Source organism: Oreochromis aureus, linkage group 1 (assembly GCF_013358895.1).
Source record: "Oreochromis aureus strain Israel breed Guangdong linkage group 1, ZZ_aureus, whole genome shotgun sequence".
Lineage (NCBI taxonomy): Eukaryota > Metazoa > Chordata > Actinopteri > Cichliformes > Cichlidae > Oreochromis > Oreochromis aureus.
Genome location: NC_052942.1, coordinates 28,760,501 through 28,781,517, shown reverse-complemented (window position 1 = coordinate 28,781,517; position 21,017 = coordinate 28,760,501). Strand labels below are relative to the sequence as shown.

Genomic DNA, 21,017 nt, shown 5'->3' with positions numbered 1-21,017 from the left:
CTTTTTTCCATGAGTACAAGAAAAACTATGTCGCTCAATGTGATGTACAGTGATCAGGTGCCCTACTTCAGGTGGAACTACAGCTTTTTTATCCCAACAATGTAATCAAAACACCACTTTCCAGTGTGCCCAAGTTTTAATTTGTTTGCCTCCTATATGTAAATCTAAAGTAGTGGGTGAAAAGTAAACATTTTAAAAATGTTGTACTTTGCCTGTTTTGTGTCTTATAACCCTTCTACTCCCCTACATTTTAATGCAGGATTATTTGTTACTTAATTTAAAAAAAATTCTAAAAGTCAATACACCGATAGAATTTAACCCAAGGTTTTCAGCTATTTTACTTATCTCCACTTATGAATACAATCTTGGATCTCTCTACTATGTTTTAAATGTCTAATATATTGGCACTTCCTTCAAAGAGACTAAAATTGGTTTTTGATAAATATCAAAATAAACCAGATACACTATGGCTCAAAAGGTTTATAACACTCCAATTTGTTACAGGTTTTTATTGAAGGTTATGCAGTTTAATGTCTCATTGCACTCTGAAATGAAAGCATACTACAAATAAGCAATTGGAGTTAAAAAAGAAAACATGAAATCAATTTATAGATCAAAATGTATTCTAAATTTTGGACTCATCAAAGTAGCTACCTTTCACTCTTCTGTCCAGTTCATCCCAAACCAGCTCAATGGGGTTTATGTCTGGAGACTGCGCTGGCCACTCCATGTTTTCAAGCTTACCATCTTGTTCTCATTTCCTGAGGTAGTTCTGGCATAGCTTGGACTTGTGTTTTGGGTCATTATCTTGCTGCAGGATGAACCCCTGACCAACTAGGTGCATATCAGAGAGTACTGCATGCCACCGCAGAATGCTGTGGTAGTGTTTGGTTCAGGGTGCCTCTCACTCTGGATCCAGCAAAACAGCCACAGACCATCACACTTCCTTCTCAGTGTTTGACAGTTGACCACGCACTGTGTAACCATCTTTTTGCCGACTCGACAGCATACAAAGATCCTGAGTGATGAACCAAAGATTTCAAATTTTGACTCATCAGTCCATAATACCTTCTTCGAGTCTTCAGTAGTCCGATTGTGGTGTTTCATGGCCGAGGCAAGCCTCTTTGTCTTATTCTGTCGTCTTAGCAATGGCTTTCTTGCTGCAACTCGTGCTGTCAAACCTGCAGCTCAAAGTCTTCGAACTCTTTTTTTAACCTCTGACAGCTCACCACTTACCTTTGTACCATTTCAGGCATTTCATTGGACTTGAATGACTTAAATTACAATAAATAACTGAAAAAATTGGGGAGTTCTAAAACTTTTTACCAGCAGTGTATATCGTTGTATTCCTTTTATAATAGAAGAAAAGGGTACATTTTGCTTTTTTGTTGTTGTTGGGGTTTTTTCTCCCCTACAATCCCAATTCTGAAAAAAGCAAGATTTCAAGACAAAAATTGCTCATTTTGAATTTCCTGGCAACACATCTCAAAAAGCTGGGAGAGATATACCATTGCATGGTAGCTCTTCATCTTTTAAGAACAGTCTGTAAATAAGGAGAACTGGACCTTGGGAGAGGACTGTTGTCCCATTCTCATCTGTATCTTGTCTTCTAGCTGATCAACAGTCTTGGGTCTTCTTTGTCATATTTTTCATTTCATGACGTGCCAATTATTCTAAAAATACAAAATGTCAATTAATTGTGCTTTTGTCTGCTGGACATATGACAATGTCAAAGCAGTAAAACACAATTTGTATGCAGTTGATCTTTTTAGTAGGCTTGTATTCATGACTTTGCACTGAGAAGTAAACTGCTTAATGTGTCTAGCCACCTTGCCAGCAGCATCATGATAAATGATGCTTTGTTTTGTCAGTTACACATATACAACAGAACCACAAATCAAATCTTTGTGTTATCTGAGGGAGTGTAGTATGGATGTCTCTTGATGTCACTTGACCCATTCTTTAATGGCGTCAAATCCCTAAACACCACTCAAACGTCAGCACCATTTCAAGCTCACTAACACTACATAAAGGCAGAACTTATTCTGAATTCAGATTGGTCAGCTTTACTTTTTCTGCCCATTACCCAAATGAAAAATGTTGTTTCTTTCACTCTGGGACCCCATGCCCATTAAAGAGTGATGAAACACAACGTAACTGCTCGTCTCTGCTTCATATTAGTTTCATCCCCCAAATTCAGGAAGAAAATATATGATGGAATAAGCCTGTTGAATTCTATTTAATGGCTATGTGCACTGAATCATAATCTTATCTATTTCCAGGAGAGTCATGTGTTTTGTCAACATTTATTTCTCTTTATGTGGAACCTGTTGAGTTGATTCTGCAGGATAACATCCTGCTGTAACATGTGCATTTAAACAGAGCCAAATACAGCAGGCTACACAGCCAGCATGCTGATCCTACAGTCAGTTCCAACCCGTCTTGGCAGAAGTTAGTTATCAGCTTCCCTGCAAAAATCCTACTGCCCAGAGCCAATTCAGATTTACCGGCCCTTCTGGAAAAAAAACAACTTAAATTTTACACCAAAAGACAGGACAATGTTGGCCAGTAGAGGGCAACAAAGACCAAACTAAGTTTCTGCATGAGCCTGTTCTTTCAAGTAATTCATACCTCATTAGTAAGAAACGCCTTTAACTTAGATGTCCACATCCTTTTATCTCTAATCACTACTTATTTTTTTTATCAGTTATTAAAATAACATTAACAATGACATGTACCATTCCTCATTCTTTTCACTATTAATGCAACTGTGCAGCTGACTATACTCCCAATATTTCAAACACACAAAATTAGTGGAAATATTCAATATACATAATGCATATGAGGGGTATTAGTGTCATGACACAGACCCTCTCTATAGTTGTAGTTATATAAACATATTAGTGCTGTACTGACATCTGGTGGACAATTAAGTGGAGACAGGCCAGTCACTCTGCAATCTGCTAATGATTAACAGTGAATGTTAGGGGAAAAAAGGATGTTTGATTTGCAATTCATTGGTGTAAAGTAATAGTTCTTAGTGTTGTTACTGGCATTCTCATCCATGTAATAATTCACAAGTTGCTTGCTTGACTTCCTTCCCTTGAAATAGCCATGAACTTTCATCTATCGATTCCTGGAATCAAATTTTAGTTATTTTTGGCTTTCCTCAACATTATTTTTATATCCTGGAAAACAATTACTCATCAGTTGGCTCTGCATAGATACTGATCTATGTACTGATCAGTGTCTGCGTACACAAAATAAAATACTTACCTCTTTTAAGAAACATTTGGACTTTGGAGGAGGGAATCATTTGGTTTAGACATTAAAATGTTGTTAAAGTTATGCATTAAAGCTATTAAAGGACTTGGCTTTTTGGGAAAATTTTTTGAGTTCTTAATGCCAAAGTGGGCCCAAGCCTGTACAAGAAAGTTTTACCTAAAAAAAAAAAAAAAACTGTCCACTGAACGTATTTTTCATATTAAAAGAAAGAAACACTTTTTCATGACCATCTGATGAGAACTGAAGGTTCCCACAAGGAGTCGACCAAGATGCAGACACAACATACCGGGGAACTATTTACAAGAGTCTTTATTAAAAAGTGGAGGTTAAAGGGAAGTGATGGTCTAGTTAGGTATGGCAATGGGGAAATGGCGACTGGAACAGGAGAAGGGGGGGCCCTAGGAACAGGATCACAGAGGGCGTCGCAGCGAGGAGGGAGGAAGGACTTCTATTAAATGAAAGGTGACTATATCTTAGAATCACTGTTTGCTATCCATCAACTGTAATTATGCGATACACCATATCAGACTATATTTATGCAGTTTCTCAAAAGACAGTTAGTTAAAGTAGCAAACAGATGAAAAAGATCAGAACAGGTATTTGCTGTAATCACAAACTGTTTATTTATATGTGTATTTCATGACCAGTAAGATGAAAAATTTAATTAGCCATCATGTAAACACAATACAGCCTCATTACAGTATAACTCAGGGGGGGAAGCACTGTTAAAAATGCATGCACAAACATTAACAAATCCTTGATGTTTTGGAACAACAAGAAAAGTTCCACATCTTTCAAGATGTTCATGCGCTTCTGTCGTTTACAACACAATTGAAATGTTTACAATTCCCTTTGCTCAAGTGCTGATTCAAACTGATTCACTGAGAATTCCATTAGGTTTACATGAAGTGATCTTTGACCAAATAAAAACACATTTTGCAGGGTGGCCAAATAAAACAATTGCTTGTACAGTGATTGCTCAGCGCAAGCATTGAGCAATCACTGTACAAGCAATTGTACACACACACACACACACACACACACACACACACACACACACACACACACATATATATATATATATATATATATATATATATATATATATATATATATATATATATATATATATATATATATATGTGTGTGTGTGTGTGTGTGTGTGTATATTTGAATATTTTTAAAGGTACCCTTTCATCTGTTTTTACTTTATATTTCATATACTTCTGAAATATCCTGCAGGTACTGCCACTGTGTCCTGCAGTGGGAGTCATTCTATATAAACACAATTTCTGAGCCCTGAACCAACAAATTTAAATTATTTCATTTTATCCTGCTTTTGCAGAGAAGTGAGCTCTAAAATGGCTCTAACCCTTTGAGCACACTTCCTGTTTCCAAAACTAGACAGAACATTTTTCATTACCCTGTAGACACCGAAACGTGTTATCCCTTCTCATTCAGTTTTCTCAGGAGGAGCTACATCCATTAGCAGCTGGAGATGCATAGTGATGGGCCCTATGAGGAAACAGAAGTTAGAGGTAAAATCAACACAAGCACTTAAGTAATCATTATTTCATATTCATATTTGATCATATAATTCTACGTTTCTTCTCAACAGATACATTTTAAATTTTTACAGTCAAAAATGTAAACTTACTCATGATTTTGCGCCCCCAGTTCACTTTTCGGTAGACAAATGGGTAGTAAAGGATAAGACCACTGAAGATGAAGATGGTACAGTAAAGGTATGCCAGCTCTGGCTTATCAATGATGGGTGCCAAGACCAGGTAGCAGGACACCAGGACCATTATGCCTGCTAAGACCACCGGTATCTTCAAGTGAACAGAGAAATACATAGGAAGTATTTGAGTGTCTAATATTTGATGTTGTAACACATCATAAAAATAATGACTTTTACTACTACATTTTGAGACAAAAGCTAAATATGGCTGACTAACAAACAAAACAGAAACTACTGTTGACTGCACAGATGAGTCAAAACTGATAAAAATGTTTTCTAAAAAACTGATAAAGCTTTCTAAAACCAAGTATATATTTGATTTTCTGTTACTGATCACAACTATTCTGTTAACTAGGTATTGTTAAAATAAATAAAATAAATCCTCATCTCAAGGCTTCATTGGGATCATTTTTGTATGATATGGTTTGTCAATCCAAATTAACAAGGAATCAAAATGAATAAAATGATCTTTTGTGCCAAACACCATAAAAGATAAACTAGCCTCACCTTAACTGGTCTGTCCAGGTCCTTTCTAGTGAAGCGCATGACTATGAGAGCCAATGCTGTCAGCCCATAGAAAAACCACTGAGCAAAGCTGAAGTAGTTAATGAGGGTGTTGATATCTGCTGGAATAGTGTAGAAAATAGCCAAAACACCCTAAAACAGAGACAAATTAAACAGTGAAATGTCATGTAGTGAAACAACACAGTGTATTGTTTATCTGAGAATCCATGTAAAATTTATAGGACTTGAAATGACACTAGTTTTTGGGCTCATTAAAACTTTTACAGTCTGTAATCAACACACCGTGAAATGATATATAAAGTTTTAAACAATAAATGGCTGATCATCTGAGGCCAAATTAGAATGCATACAGAATGAGTCATTAAATGCGTAAGACTCACATTGAATATAAGAGCAGGAGCAGGAGTGTAGCGTTTCACATTAATGTAGGATAAGATTTTCACCATGTGTCCTTCTCTGCCAGATGCATAGACCAATCTGTAGAGCAAAAAACATTAGGTTTACATTATTAATTTTTTTCTTTTTGCTATAAATTGGTTGCATTTTTTTTATTTGCTTTTTCGTTCCAGCCCCTTCAGGATTCTAACTTTCATTTTCAGATGTTGTTTCATTTTTACACATACACCGCTTTAAAGCTACTGACAGAAATAATCTAGATTACGCCAAACTATCAGCATGACATGCAATATGTAATAGATGTCTCTTTTACCTGCCAGCAGTGAAGCAGCTTCCATTGGCAGAACCAAATGTGGAGAAGACAACAAAGAGAGGAACAATCCAAGATGCTGGGTAAAGGACTCTGTCTCCGAAAGTCTAAAAAAATACAAACTAATGTTTCAGAAAATACAAGGTATGAAAACAAGGGGCTATTATGCTCATCTACAACTGTCATAAATAAATAAAATTTAGGCATACTACATGTGGATTAATAACTAGGTCTTTTGGGGATGTTCTCATTTATGTCTGTTAAAATTTGATATCAGTAATAAGTTATTACAGACTGAATTAAAATTTAAAAGTTAGCGCCTCTCAGCTATTTTAACTTTTAATGATTGACAAAAGATATTTGTATTTGCTACTGGAACTTCAGACCAGCTCTTTATCAGCTTTTTTTTTTTTTTTTTTACAGTAATTCAAGATATGAAGCTTGATTTTGACACTTTAATATCAATATTATGTATCACTATGTCTAATTTTCTCCCACCAAAATAAACATACGAACGTAATACAATCTCTTCCTTTTATTTCAGACGGTGTTGTAATAAAGCTCCTTGGTTTTTTGCATCCATCCTTTATATTACAGTTGTCTTGTTCCTGCAGTCAGCTATTGTTGCAGAAAGCTTGTTTTGTACTCAGAGAAAACTTAGCTGTTTCCATTTTACAAGCATGTCCATCTCCCATTAATGCTGACTTAAGCTGGGCAAGCTTAGAAGTCAGCAGCTTTTCAGGATTAACACAAAAACAAACCTTCTTTGATTTTCTCCAAAAGTTGATTCTGTTCATCTGGACGTAGCGTTTTGTGGCTACTGACCAAAACCCAAACCCCCAAATCACAAAATCAAATCACAGTGCTGTGATTGCAGCCATTCCCCAACTCTCTGTGAATGGTACTCATGGCCATTGATCAGTGGTCTTTGATCAGTGGGTTTTGGTCAGTGATTGTTGATCAATGGTCATGAGAATTTGCATAATTATGATTAAGGAACTGACCTCACAGCCCATTGTTCCTTCAGTGGGCTGGTTTCAGTCATTATGCAAATGTACTGTTTATAAGATTTGGGGAAACCTGCAGTCAGCTGAGACTGAAGAAGTCACTTGGATGAGTGACGAAACGTTTCTCCCACAAAACGCTACGTCCAGATGAACAGAATCAACTTTTAGAGATTTACTTTCCTGAATGATTGAGAATGCATCAAGACCTTCTTTGATTTTGTCTTCACTTTTCTCGAAACCAAACATTTTTTTTTCTTAAATTCTGAAACACATCACCCTTTCTGTCCAGTTACTGTAACTGTCAAATACTTGAAACATCATACCTAAAAACTAATATTACTAGCTAGATAAAAATGGTTATCAGATTTGCAGTGGCTAATTAAACATTTGTTAAAGTACAGGTGAGTGAATCCCAGTAGCAAGATGCTTATTGACCAGTGTTATCCTTACCACAGCAACCGCTGGAGACAAAAGCAGTTCAGTTGTGGTCATAACAGTGAAGTAAGCAACATTGACCAAAACATAGCACACAGTAACCAAAGGGATCCCAATAACAATCGCCAGTGGCAAGTTCCTGAAATTAATCAACAAAAGAAAAAATATTTTAAAAAATTCAACGCCTTCTGAATTATTGCTTAACACTAGAGTTTCTTTAGGGCAAGTTTTTACCTGAATGGGTTTTTTAGCTCCTCTGTGATGAAATTTAGTTGGTTCCTGTGAAAGTAATGAAATAGAAAATATATGACACATACTTCTCAGTAGAGCACTGGACTGAAATGTATATGCGCATACTCAGTAACCCATTTAAGTCCAGTTTTTCTGGCCTGATAAACAGGAAAAGAGTTAGTGCTACCAAAAATGCTGAAGAGGCTAATTTATTTTTTTATGTCTTTTATGTTTTATTTGCCCTTTAAATACAACCTCAGATGAATGACACTAAATAATGTTTTCCATGGAAATTAAAAGGTTTAATGTGCTGCTAATAAACTACACTGCAGTGATCACTGGCAGTTTTGGCAGTTTTCTAGTCTGGATCATTCAGGTGTGTGTTAACACAGAGGCAAGGAGGAAAGATAGTAAAGATAGAAGTTAGTAAAGATACTGGAGAAACAACTTTACTATTCATCAATCTCAGAAGAGTTGTAAGGCATGTAGACATTTAAAAGCAAGCAAGCAATTTGAACTTCATGAATCTATAGTGGGAAACATTCAAGACAAGTGCCAATATTCCCAGGATTACAGAAGTTGCCAAAAACCAAAGAGTTACATTTCAGACTCTGCAGGCCTTAGTTAGCATGTTCAATGTTAAAGTTGATGACAGTACAAATAGAAAAATACTGAACAAGTATGGTTTTGCTTGGAAGGGTTGCCAGAAAAATGTCTCAGTTCTCTAATAAAATATGGTAGCAAGGTTTGCAAATACATCTGAAAAAACCACAAGATTCCTGGAAGTTTTTTCTTCTCAAAGATGAGACCAAAGGGGAGATGTATTTGGCAAAAACAAAAGAAATTATATCAGCACAAACACCTCACACCAACTGCCATGGAAGGTGGTAGACGGGTAATGATTTGTGCTCGTTTTGCAGTCACAGGACCTGGGCACCTTGCAGTCATTGAGTTGACCATTAATTCCTCTATATATCAAAGTAGTGTAGAATCAAATATGAGACCATTTATCCAACAACTAAAATTGGCTAAATTGGATCATGCAAGAGAGCAGTGATCCCAACCACACCAGCAAAGCTACAACAGAATGAGTGAAAAATACAAATAAAAAATCTAGGTATATCAGTGACTCGGTCAAAATTCAGCCATTACGAACTGAAAAGCTGTGGTAGGAGCCGTGCATAAACAAATGCCCAAAGCCTCATTGAATTGAAGCAGTATTGCAAAAACAGTGGGCCAAAAATCCTCCATAATGATGAAGGAAACTGAGAGTCATAGAAGAAAGTTAATTTATTACTGCCAAAAGGGGTTTTTACAAACTACTGAATCATGGAGTGTATTCCAGTTTTTATACACTGCTCCTGCATTTTGACATAACTATTTCATCATGAGGTTGTAATTTAATGTTTTCAGATCTAGTAAGATCTAGATGATTTTTTGCTCATCTCCTGTTATGTAAAACCTTAGAAAGAGGGTAAACTTTTTCACATGGTTGTACGAGCAATGTAATGCAGAAATGCATAACTAAAAACAACATACTCAACCAGTGCATCATCTGTAATTGTATAGAAAGCTAAAATGGTTTCACAGATTCATCATCAAGGCCCACGTTTCTACCTTCAAAGGTTATGGTATCTGCTTACTAAAAATATTTTATTGTAATTTTTTGAATACTGCCTGATCTGGATACATCAGTAAGGTAATTTAAGATAAAATGCAAGCATTTTGAAATATATAATTTTTGAAAACAAAGATGTAAAACAGTTTTGTTCTTTTCTTTTCTGAATGCTGAGGATGGTTACAGTACCCCTTATTTGAATTCAGACGAGCAGTACTCATCATATTATCACAAATAACCTGAGAAAGTATAAAACCAAGTAAATAATTACCATCCATCATAAGCCCAAAGCCCATTATAAAATGCAAGTCCAATTGCCCCAAAAGATGTTGCAGTGCCATCAAAAGAATTTGAAAAATTCTCTGTTTTTCCTGGACACAAATACATAATATACAATAATGTTAGTGGTTAAAGGTTGGTTAACATTTATTAACACAAACATTTAAAGACAGAGTTGTATGTAAATATACTGATATCTGAAAGAAGACTGACCTTGTGCCAACATAACGATTCCAGCTACAACTATGACAAGAATGATTAAAAGTTTGGCTGCAGTAAAGAAGTTCTGCACATAACTTGCCAGTTTGACACTTAAACAGTTGATGGATGTGATGACCACTGCAAAAAAAAACAGAAAATGTAATCATATAATTTCCCACCTATACATTTAACATTAAATGGATTTTTCAAAGAAGACTTGGTATTAGGGGTTAGTTTAACTGATAATTCTAAATTGCCCACAGATGTGAATGTGAGTGCGAATGGTTGTCTGTCTCTTTGTGTTAGCCTTGCGACAGACTGGCGACCTGCCCAGGGTGTACCTTGCCTCTCGCCCTATGGTAGCTGGCATAGGCTCCAGCCCGCACATGACCCTGACAAGGATAAGCAGAAGAGAATGGATGGATGGACACAAACCGTGCAGCTGGTTTATCTGCTGGCACAGATGGTGGCAGCTGAAATGGCTGTGATGCACGTGGAGCAAGCAGCGGGGGGCAAAGAGAGCAGCTGTGGAGACTTCAGGACCAGACCGAGCATCAGACAGAGATGTTGGAGAGGTTGGTGAGGGTCACTTTGCCGCCGCCCCCTCGTCCACTGGCGGTGGCGATATACTGGATGGGGGAGGGTGACGACCCTTGGGTCTTCCTGGAGGCATTCAGAGCCACAGGTGTAACAGTGGCCAGTGGCAGAGTGGCTCAGAAGGCAGCTCTGAGCCTGCCGCCGCCCTCGCGACGGAGCTTCAAGGACATCTGCCGGGCTGTCATCGATAACTTGGGCCTCTACCCGGAAGACTATCACCAGCAGTTCCGGGACAGTCAAATGATGGCAGAGGACCAGCTGTTCACGTGGGCCTGGAGCAGTTCATGGACGGCCTGGAAATGGCACGATGGGTCCGCTGCCATCGGTCAGCAAGCTTGGAAGTCACGGTTACCCTTGCAGAGGACCACCTGGCTGCACGGAGCGAAGGAGCAGAGAGCCACAGCCAGCCAGGAGACCACAACTCATGCAAGCACTGAGATAGAGGCTCCCCGGCCCCTCCTCAGTGGAGAAGCCACTGCTACTTTGGGCCACAAACCATTGTGGTTACCTGGTCCGCTTGACAAGGCCCTGGAAGGAGCAGGGAATGTATCCAAGCCACGGTGGGTGGCACAGACACAATTGTTGGGCACTAAATCTGTTTCTACCTGCATCTATCACCTTCAAACTGACGGGTTGGTGAAGTAACTGAATAAGACTTTAAATTCCATGATTCGCAAGTTCATTTACGAGGATGAATGCAGTTGGGATCACTGGTTAAACCCTTTGTTATTTGCAGTGAGGAAGGCTTCCCAGGGCTCCACAGGACTTTCAGCCTTTGAGCTACTGCTCGGCAGAAAGGCAGGGGGGTGTTGCACCTGATTAAAGAAAACTGTTAGAAAGGTCCAAGCCAAAAAAGAGATTCAATACATCGTGGAGCTGAGTGCAAAGCTGCACACTTTGAGGAGGTTATCAGGGGAAAATTTGCTCCAGATACGGGAACGTCAACATCGTTGACTCAGGCAGTTTTTACCGAGAGACAAAGTGCTTGCATTACTTCCTTCTTTAAGCTGAACGTTGCTCACCAAGTGACAAGGACCCTTTGTGGTCACACGACGAGTGGGGGATGTTAACTATGAGGTGGTGCGGTCGGGTAGGAGCCACACAAATATGTCACCTCAACATTGTGAAAGCATGAAGAGAGGTGGAAACCGCTTCTCTGGTGAGCCTGGTTAAGAAAAGGCTCAGATGTTGCTGCTAGCAACATCAGTTTGCAGATGTGTTTTCCCCCTGCCCGGCTGTATGCCTCTCTCATAGAGCACCATTTTGAAACTCAGCCTGGTGTGACGGTGCGTTCACAGCCATACAGGTTACCTGAACATAATTGATTGAAATGCTGGGGTAATAGAAGACACTACGTGGTGTAGCCCCATAGTTCTTGTGGTGAAAAAAGATGGAACTATATGGTACTGCAAAGAGAACGAAGTGTCATGGTGTGATGCCTACTCCATGCCCCAGGACAACGAGCTTCTGGACCAGTCAGGCACAGCTGAATTTTTCATGCCACTGGATTTAACCAAGGGCTACTGGCAAATTCCCTTATCTGCAGAGTCCAAGAAAAATATGGCCTTCTCCACTCTATAAGGGTTGTACCAATTCGTCACACTTCCGTTTGACTTATTCAGTGCCCCAGCCACCTTCCAGCACCTCATGGATCCAACCTGAAGAAGTGGGAGGCAGCTGAACAGAGGGAGGTCTAGTATTTGGGGTACCACTTTGGGGGCAGAGAGATGCACCCAAAGATGGAGAGAACAGCATCCATCACAGCCTGCCCGTGTCCCAAGACCAAGAAGGAGGTGAAGCGGTTCAACCAGATCTGGTCCAGTGGATGGAGTGGTGTCAGGCAGCATTTGTGTAGGTGAAGAAGCCCTTCTGTGGGGAGGTCCCCACACCAAACTTTTCCCTCCCTTTTTGTCCTGCAAACGGACACCTCGAATGGAGGGCTGGCTGTTTTGTCCCTGCAGGTAAGGGGGGATAGACTGACCGATCTTGTACATCAGCCAGAAGCTGACAGAGCGAGAAGGAGCTGGTGACGGGAGAGTAGAGTCAGCTGGAAAGCTGACTCCTTTTGCCCCGAAACACTGTGGAAGCGCAAAAAACAAAAGAAACCCATAACAAGAATACTGTGTGGTCTGTGTCATGTGTAGGCATCAGAGTTGGCTTTATTAATTTTTAATTTCAATAAAAGTATTTTTTTACATCTGCACATTGGAGAGTGACATTGTTCTGGAAACCTTACAAAGTAAGGCACACATTAGCTTGAAATGGCTAATGTGGCCTGAAAACCGATTGTCTTCACAATCATTTTGTGGTTACCATTGTAAAGTATAGTCATGTATGAACTTATAAAGTGACTCTGTACTTGTGTATAGTTTATTGCTGTCAAGCATGAACTTACATATAGCCGCTGCTGCTAGACACTTGGTGACAATTAAAGGTGGAGAGCAGCCAGGGTAGAAAGGAGTGGAGGCATATTCTGCAAAGCTCAGTGTGATGATAGCAAAGGATGAAGGCTTTAACACCATAATAGTTGTCCAGGAGTAAAGGTAGGCAACAATAGAGCCAAAAGCCTCCATTAAATAGGGGTACTCGCCGCCTGATTTGGTGATCATGGTTCCAAGTTCAGCATAACACAGTGCTCCTATGCAGCCACACATAAAATCACAAAAACACAGAAAAGAAAGTTGTAAAACAACATATAAGAAGGGAATTTCAAAACTTGAGTCCATGCATTCAAAGCAGTGGTAAGAAACCTTGCATGTCTGTGACACTTATATATGCTTGGCACACTCAATCGCTGTCGTTGTATCTCCCTTGCTTCTTATGCTCTCATTTTCAATCCTGTTTACCTCTCATTTTAGTTTTAATAAGCTCAAAAGAAATGGTTTCAAATTTGTTTATTTCTAAATTTTTGTGTTACATTGCAGGTGCTTGTGCTTCCGGAAATAAATGTGATATATAAATGTAATATACATATATATGTATATATTTTTTATATTTATTATATGCATTTATATAGTGCTTTTCTAGTCTTTTCTAGTACGGACCACTCAAAGTGCTTTTAACTAACGCTTACCATACTGCATACAGTTATACAGCTGCACTTTATAAAGTGTGGTGACAGTCTTGACCACTTCACCAGTGCGCCACCCAATTTCAGGGCTTTCAAGTTAGGTTGACCAGAAAGTATATCCAGTAGATAATAGTTAGATTAAGGAATTCCAGATTAGATGCAACCCATCTTATATAAAACTCTGTCAAACAACTACAATAATCAAAATCTAAATACAACATAACTGAAATACAAACTAAAACCATACTAAATAGAATGTGCTAGTATAAATAGTACGAAATGACTTTGCATTTCAAATAGAAGAAAATCTCAAAAATTTAATTGACTTAGATCAGACATCTTTTGTTATTTTTTCCCCATTTAATTGTTTTCTCACATCAAACAGTTCACAGTGTCTGAGTGATAAACAACGATGTTCTTTACGCTTTTCGGGAACATCTCCTATGTATCTGTGAGCTTTGTGTGATACAGAAGTAATTAATCTGAAGACTATTAACGTGCACTAAAAATCCTCGCAATAATGATTTTGACTTCAACAGCCAGTAAAAACAGTTTCCACAATGAAAAATCATATTCCTGGCAGAAAAACAAAAGGTGATACTGTGTAGAAACATAATTGAACAACATTTCAAGTGAGCTCGTTCCTGTTTTGACCACCGTTATTTGCTTACATGACTAAAAAGAATATTAGATTCCTAATATAGCAACAGAACTGGATGCTGAATAAAATGAAATATGAGTTAAAATGTTGGTCTCACCAAGAGTAGATAACACGCCACAAGCAGTCCAGATTAGGAGGCAAGGTCCCACAGCTCCCGAGTACAGCAAAACAGACTTTGGGGAAATGAAAATGCCTGAGCCAATCATAGTCCCCACAATGAGACAAATGCCACTCAGCAGACCAACCTAAGCAAGCACATTGAAAATAAAAAAGGTTAATGTGTTTTTTTTTTAAGTCATTTAATGCCAGTAACTGTTTTCAGGAAACTATCATTCCCATGTGTTCTATAACATCATAAATATTTCAGCAACACTGGTTAAATGCATTGCTGTGCTTCAGCTCTTGGGATCTGAAATAATAGTGGAAATAGTTGATGCACCATTTCCGTGTCATATTTTAATTTTAAGTTGGTTAACAGCAGCAGTTAACAAACTCAAGAACTGGTTGAATCATACATCATTATGTTGCCACGCTGAGTGAGGCAGAGTAAGCTGCTAAAGACTAAATTAAAGATGAAGAAGTCCATTATCATTAAAGGCAAGATTCTCACATCTCACAACATGTGAAAACAAACAGCAATGCCACTTTTATAGGTAATTTCATTTTTTAGTCACTATAAATAGATCAGGCAAGAGATAAGGGTAAGAATGCACTAAACTCGTACTTTGTCTAAATCACTGCAAAAGTGTTCCAGATCTTTCTGTGGATCTCATACAGCCTTACCCAGTCATGAAAAAAAAGCAGAGCCGCTTGACATCTCTATACTTGTTTAGAAACTTCTCAAGTATCCTTGAGAGGAGTAAAGAGCTGGTTTTCTGTTCCACAACCAGAGTGAAGCCACATTCTTCATTCTGAATCTGAGGTCCAACAAAGGGGCAGACTCTTCTCTTTGTACCCTTGTATGCACCTTGTAAGGGAGACTACAGAGTATGGTCCCGTCTTCATAAAAAGGATGACCACCACCACTTTTGCACATTCAAAGACACCATCTTGACCACAATGTTTCAGAGGCATGTCAGCACACACCCTGATATCCCTTTGTTGGTGTTGATCTGATATCATCATAATAATTTTGGCCAAGGATCAACACAACAATCAATAACCTCTGAGTTTTCAGTTAGTATTTGCCAAGAATTTGGCTAATCCTATTAAATTTTCACAAGTAAACCAGCATGAGTAATGTAAACTGGCTAAAGGCAAACCTAACGTGATCATATATTTATTATATTGTGTTGATTAATAAAGAAATGCAGGAAGGACACCATCCTGGGGTTATTGAATCCAGGTCACTCACCAGCGTCCGTGGCACCAAAGAGATAATTAACTACAGGGAGTGCAGAATTATTAGGCAAGTTGTATTTTTGAGGAATAATCTTATTATTGAACAACAACCATGTTCTCAATGAACCCAAAAAACTCATTAATATCAAAGCTGAATGTTTTTGGAAGTAGTTTTTAGTTTGTTTTTAGTTTTAGCTATTTTAGGGGGATATCTGTGTGTGCAGGTGACTATTACTGTGCATAATTATTAGGCAACTTAACAAAAAACAAATACATACCCATTTCAATTATTTATTTTTACCAGTGAAACCAATATAACATCTCCACATTCACAAATATACATTTCTGACATTCAAAAACAAAACAAAAACAAATCAGCGACCAATATAGCCACCTTTCTTTGCAAGGACACTCAAAAGCCTGCCATCCATGGATTCTGTCAGTGTTTTGATCTGTTCACCATCAACATTGCATGCAGCAGCAACCACAGCCTCCCAGACACTGTTCAGAGAGGTGTACTGTTTTCCCTCCTTGTAAATCTCACATTTGAAGATGGACCACAGGTTCTCAATGGGGTTCAGATCAGGTGAACAAGGAGGCCATGTCATTAGTTTTTCTTCTTTTATACCCTTTCTTGCCAGCCACACTGTGGAGTACTTGGACGCGTGTGATGGAGCATTGTCCTGCATGAAAATCATGTTTTTCTTGAAGGATGCAGACTTCTTCCTGTACCACTGCTTGAAGAAGGTGTCTTCCAGAAACTGGCAGTAGGACTGGGAGTTGAGCTTGACTCCATCCTCAACCCGAAAAGGCCCCACAAGCTCATCTTTGATGATACCAGCCCAAACCAGTACTCCACCTCCACCTTGCTGGCGTCTGAGCCGGACTGGAGCTCTCTGCCCTTTACCAATCCAGCCACGGGCCCATCCATCTGGCCCATCAAGACTCACTCTCATTTCATCAGTCCATAAAACCTTAGAAAAATCAGTCTTGAGATATTTCTTGACCCAATCTTGACGTTTCAGCTTGTGTGTCTTGTTCAGTGGTGGTTGTCTTTCAGCCTTTCTTACCTCGGCCATGTCTCTGAGTATTGCACACCTTGTGCTTTTGGGCACTCCAGTGATGTTGCAGCTCTGAAATATGGCCAAACTGGTGGCAAGTGGCATCTTGGCAGCTGCACACTTGACTTTTCTCAGTTCATGGGCAGTTATTTTGCGCCTTGGTTTTTCCACACGCTTCTTGCGACCCTGTTGACTATTTTGAATGAAACGCTTGATTGTTCGATGATCACGCTTCAGAAGCTTTGCAATTTTAAGACTGCTGCATCCCTCTGCAAGATATCTCACTATTTTTGACTTTTCTGAGCCTGTCAAGTCCTTCTTTTGACCCATTTTGCCAAAGGAAAGGAAGTTGCCTAATAATTATGCACACCTGATATAGGGTGTTGATGTCATTAGACCACACCCCTTCTCATTACAGAGATGCACATCACCTAATATGCTTAATTGGTAGTAGGCTTTCGAGCCTATACAGCTTGGAGTAAGACAACATGCATGAAGAGGATGATGTGGACAAAATACTCATTTGCCTAATAATTCTGCACTCCCTGTAGTTCAGCTTACATTCCACTAACAGTAAGACAACAGGAGGAATGTCACACAGTCAAAGTAAAAAAAATTACACACTCTTTCAATTCTAAGGGGGTTTTTTTGTATCAAAACATAATAGAAAAAAAATCATCTGGTTTAACAAAACATTGCATTATACTTTTTCATGTATTTAACAAAAACTAAGCCAAAAGCAGTGTGTTAAAAAACAAAACAACAACAACAGAAAACTAAGTATCTCATTAAGTGAGAATTGAGTACCAGTCAATTGCCAGTAATCAAATACAGTTGATTAACTGATCATCAGTCATACGTATGACCACTTCTAAATGCAGACGCTTTGTCAAGTTGTGGGTCTGAAGCATTCAAGTGTCTGATAACACAATGCTAAGAAGGAAATACATTAGTAAAAATATTAAAGAAGCAATTATTATTGCCAATAAATCTTAAAAGGGTAATAGGTCCAACTTTCAAGACACTTCCCAATGTTCCCAAGAGTGAATATTCCAGAAAATTCACCCTTAAGGTCAGGCTTTTTAATGCTCGAAAAAAAAACTAAAACAAAAAAAACTAAAACAAGAGCTGTATCTCAGAATCCACAGGCCTCGGCTAGCATGTTAAATGTTGTGGATCATGACAGTGCAATTTGAAAAAGACTATACAAACATGGTTTGTGTAGAAGGTTTGGAAGGACAAAGCCTCTTGTATCTAAAAAGAACATGGCAGCACAGCTAAAGTTTGAAAAGTTGCATGGGTTGCCAAGCAAAATGGTTCGGTAACAATGTCCTTTAGGCACACCATATCAACACAAACAACTTATGCCAACTGTTTAGGAAACTATTGGAGGGGTAATGGCAACCGTTAGCTCCTGTATACCAAAGTATTCTAGAGTCAGATTTATCTGTCCAACAGCTAGCTTGGCCAAAATTGAGTCATGAGCCAGGACAATGATCCCAAAAACATCAGCAAATCTGTAATAAAGTGGCAAAAAAAAAGAAACTAATCAACGTCCTGAAGTGACCCAGTCTAAGTTGAACCTAATTGAAATGGTGCATAAACAAATACCTACAAATTTCAGAGCATTGAAGTAATATTGTAAAGAAAATTAGGTGAGAAATCTTCCACAATGATGTGAGAGACCAATAAGATAATGATTACTTCAAGTTATTGTTAATAAAAGTGGTTCTACAAGATACTGAATCATTGGGTGTACTTAGTTTGTGTTTGTTTGTGTACTGTAAAAAAAAAAAAACTGCTCCTGCATTTTGGCTCAGTTTTTGGTAAATAAATAATGAAACAGTATAATATGCTATGTGTTGTTGTTCATTTAATGTTTATTTAAATCATTTTAGTACCTAGTAAGGACTGGATTTTTTGTTTTTTTACTGTCTTGAATTAGAATTCATGGAGGGTTGCGTTCACCATGACTGTAATGCCGATATAATAAAAGAAGACATGCAGCACAATTAAGAGGCAATAAAAAAGCAATATCACATAAAAACATAAAAACTGATTTTCCAAGCCTTATCTCTTCAGGTAGGTCATTCCAAAGCCTAAGGTGTGGTCACCTTTTAGATTTATGCTTCAAATGTGAGACAGCCTCCCAGAAGGGCCCTACCTGAGGATATAAGGACGCAAACATTGGGTAAAAACCTTAAAAATCTATTAAAATAAACAGCGATCTGGTGGGGCTTGATATGAAGCCAGTGACTTCTCTTTATGCCACAAAGAGAATTACAGAAGTCTGCAGGAAAATATGTGTGAATGGATTTTTCCAGGATGAGAGCAATGATTATCATAATAATCCTATTTTAACCAGTGAAACTCTTTCAGTTCCCATAAGTTTATTTTAGGTCTTATGGAGCTTATTAGGGGTCTGGATTGCACTGCTGAGTGGATGATTGTGGAGTTAATCTGTAGAGACGCTTGTTGTGGTACTGCCTGGTACTCAGTTCAAGGCCCTATTATTGTAAAAAGGTAAGGATGATGATCCTTTAGTGTGAAAATTCAGTGAGACTTGTTCTCAGGAACCTGCATGTATATAAAAGTCAAGCACACTGGTTCATACTCACATCTTTTTGAAGAGCAATGGCCTTCACCACCTCCTTGTTGTCTTCGGTAAGGTCAGTGGAGCCATTCTGTGACTCCTTTCTCTTTCTTATTCCACTTTCATCCATAGCAACACACTGGTCTATGAGGTAACATAAGAATTGACACTCATTACAGACCACTTGCATTAACTTTTACAGGAAACACAGCTTTGTTGTCCCTGTAAAGGTTTTCATGACATGATAAGGGTTAGAGGAAAACTATGCTCTTCCATGGGCAGTAAATGTTCCCTTTCATCAAGATACACAGTGACTCTCAGAAACAAGAGCTCACTAAAATTACACTCAAAGCCAAATCAAAACTAAATTTGTTCACACATTGATTCCCATAATCTTACAGATTTAATTACATTACCAGGAACAGATATGGCTCAACTGCACAAATTTTGATTTTAAAGAGTTTCACTACAGTACACTACAGCACAGTATTAACCTCATCCAGTGATATCTTAGACTAATTATCAATAGAGCAGCTCAAGAACGGCCTTAAAGAGATCACTGAAATATCTTTATAAGGGTTTTGGGTTGATTTTAAGTTTATTATAAGGTGATTCAGCATGTAACGGCCATTGTTTGTGTGGAGCTTTTAAACAAATATAATAGCAATTTTAACACATGTGCCTTAGAGCTGTACTCTTAACTGTAATCCTTAACATTCATTAACTATTTGAGAATCAGTGGGTTAATTTTAGTGACTTTTTGTGATTTGTAAAATACAATTTAAAAGTAGAACATTTGGATTTGGTGCTCTTTAGTGCAGTAATGATCAGTTCATATGCTTCATATGCTTTTAACTGGGAAAAACTGTGAATATATTAGTATTGTAAACATAGACCCCAACTTAAAGTCATATTAGGAGAACTGGTACAGACTGGCAGTAAGTCAAACATTAGAAAAAGACCTGAAATGTCTCTTACTCTGACACTCAGTGATAATATTGAACTACAAATTATAGTATTAATACTTAACATATATCAAATAACAAAAGACTTGTTTAAGAAAGAATTGCTTGAATGTAATTACATTTAACAGTAGCTCTGCATCACATATTACTATCACATACTATGTGATACATGATTATAAAGAAATGCACATTTCAAAACATGGTTTAACTTACTTAACTTACTTGAAGAAAATAAAAACCTTAATGTTGGTCCATGAACCTTGAATGCAGCTTTTTCAAATCCAGGTGCAGTGTTGTGAACACACAAATTATGAAGTTCAGTGAAGTAGAGCAGAAATGTCTGATGAAAATTGAAAAAAAAAAAAAACTCCATGAGACTGAGCAACCCCTCTGGTGGGAGGTTCCCGAATGCGATTGGACAGCTCTACATGAGAAGGGGGATGGGTTAAGGCGAAGTTCTCAAAGTTACACAGCAGATTTTCTTAACTCATGATATTGTGCAATAGCAAAATTTTAAACATATACAGCTCCCCAACTTTGTAAAACAGTAACTAAGAGTAAGAATAGAGTGAGAGTCTAATGGCGATACTATAACCATAAAAAAGAAAATCACATGATAAGTTTTTTTCATTGAATTTATACCTTTTTATTTCTCAAGGGAGATCACTTAATCTGTTACTAAGTGAGCACTCCAAGTAAGA

General features: G+C 38.1%; 1 protein-coding gene across 2 annotated transcripts; it reads right to left on the bottom strand.

The window, feature by feature from the left end:
* Positions 1 to 4,438: 4,438 nt before the first annotated feature.
* slc7a9 (solute carrier family 7 member 9) lies at positions 4,439 to 20,844 on the bottom strand. Of its 2 annotated transcripts, none has more exons than XM_031730929.2 (13): positions 20,530 to 20,844; positions 19,377 to 19,495; positions 14,454 to 14,601; positions 13,021 to 13,263; positions 10,041 to 10,166; positions 9,820 to 9,919; positions 7,934 to 7,978; positions 7,715 to 7,838; positions 6,261 to 6,364; positions 5,932 to 6,028; positions 5,534 to 5,683; positions 4,943 to 5,117; positions 4,439 to 4,800 (listed from the first exon to the last, which is right to left on the bottom strand). In XM_031730929.2, exons 1-13 carry the CDS (start codon positions 20,687 to 20,689, stop codon positions 4,739 to 4,741), a joined length of 1,653 nt encoding a protein of 550 aa, XP_031586789.2. In that variant the 5' UTR covers positions 20,690 to 20,844; the 3' UTR covers positions 4,439 to 4,738. The 2 variants fall into 2 exon arrangements, with proteins under 2 accessions (XP_031586789.2, XP_039466030.1); XM_039610096.1 differs by having other exon boundaries at positions 20,539 to 20,844.
* Between the last annotated feature and the right edge of the window lie 173 nt (positions 20,845 to 21,017).

What these genes read in the sequence shown, in the direction of transcription:
- slc7a9 (XM_031730929.2), bottom strand. Translation starts at nt 20,689, where the DNA reads ATGGAGTTTTTTTTTTTTTTCAATTTTCATCAGACATTTCTGCTCTAC. An exon ending in TCTAGCAGCAGCGGCTATAT is followed by an intron (nt 10,167 to 13,020) that starts GTAAGTTCATGC and finishes TTTTTTTTGCAG; the next exon opens with TGGTCATCACATCCATCAAC. An exon ending in GAGCTAAAAAACCCATTCAG is followed by an intron (nt 7,839 to 7,933) that starts GTAAAAACTTGC and finishes GATTAATTTCAG; the next exon opens with GAACTTGCCACTGGCGATTG.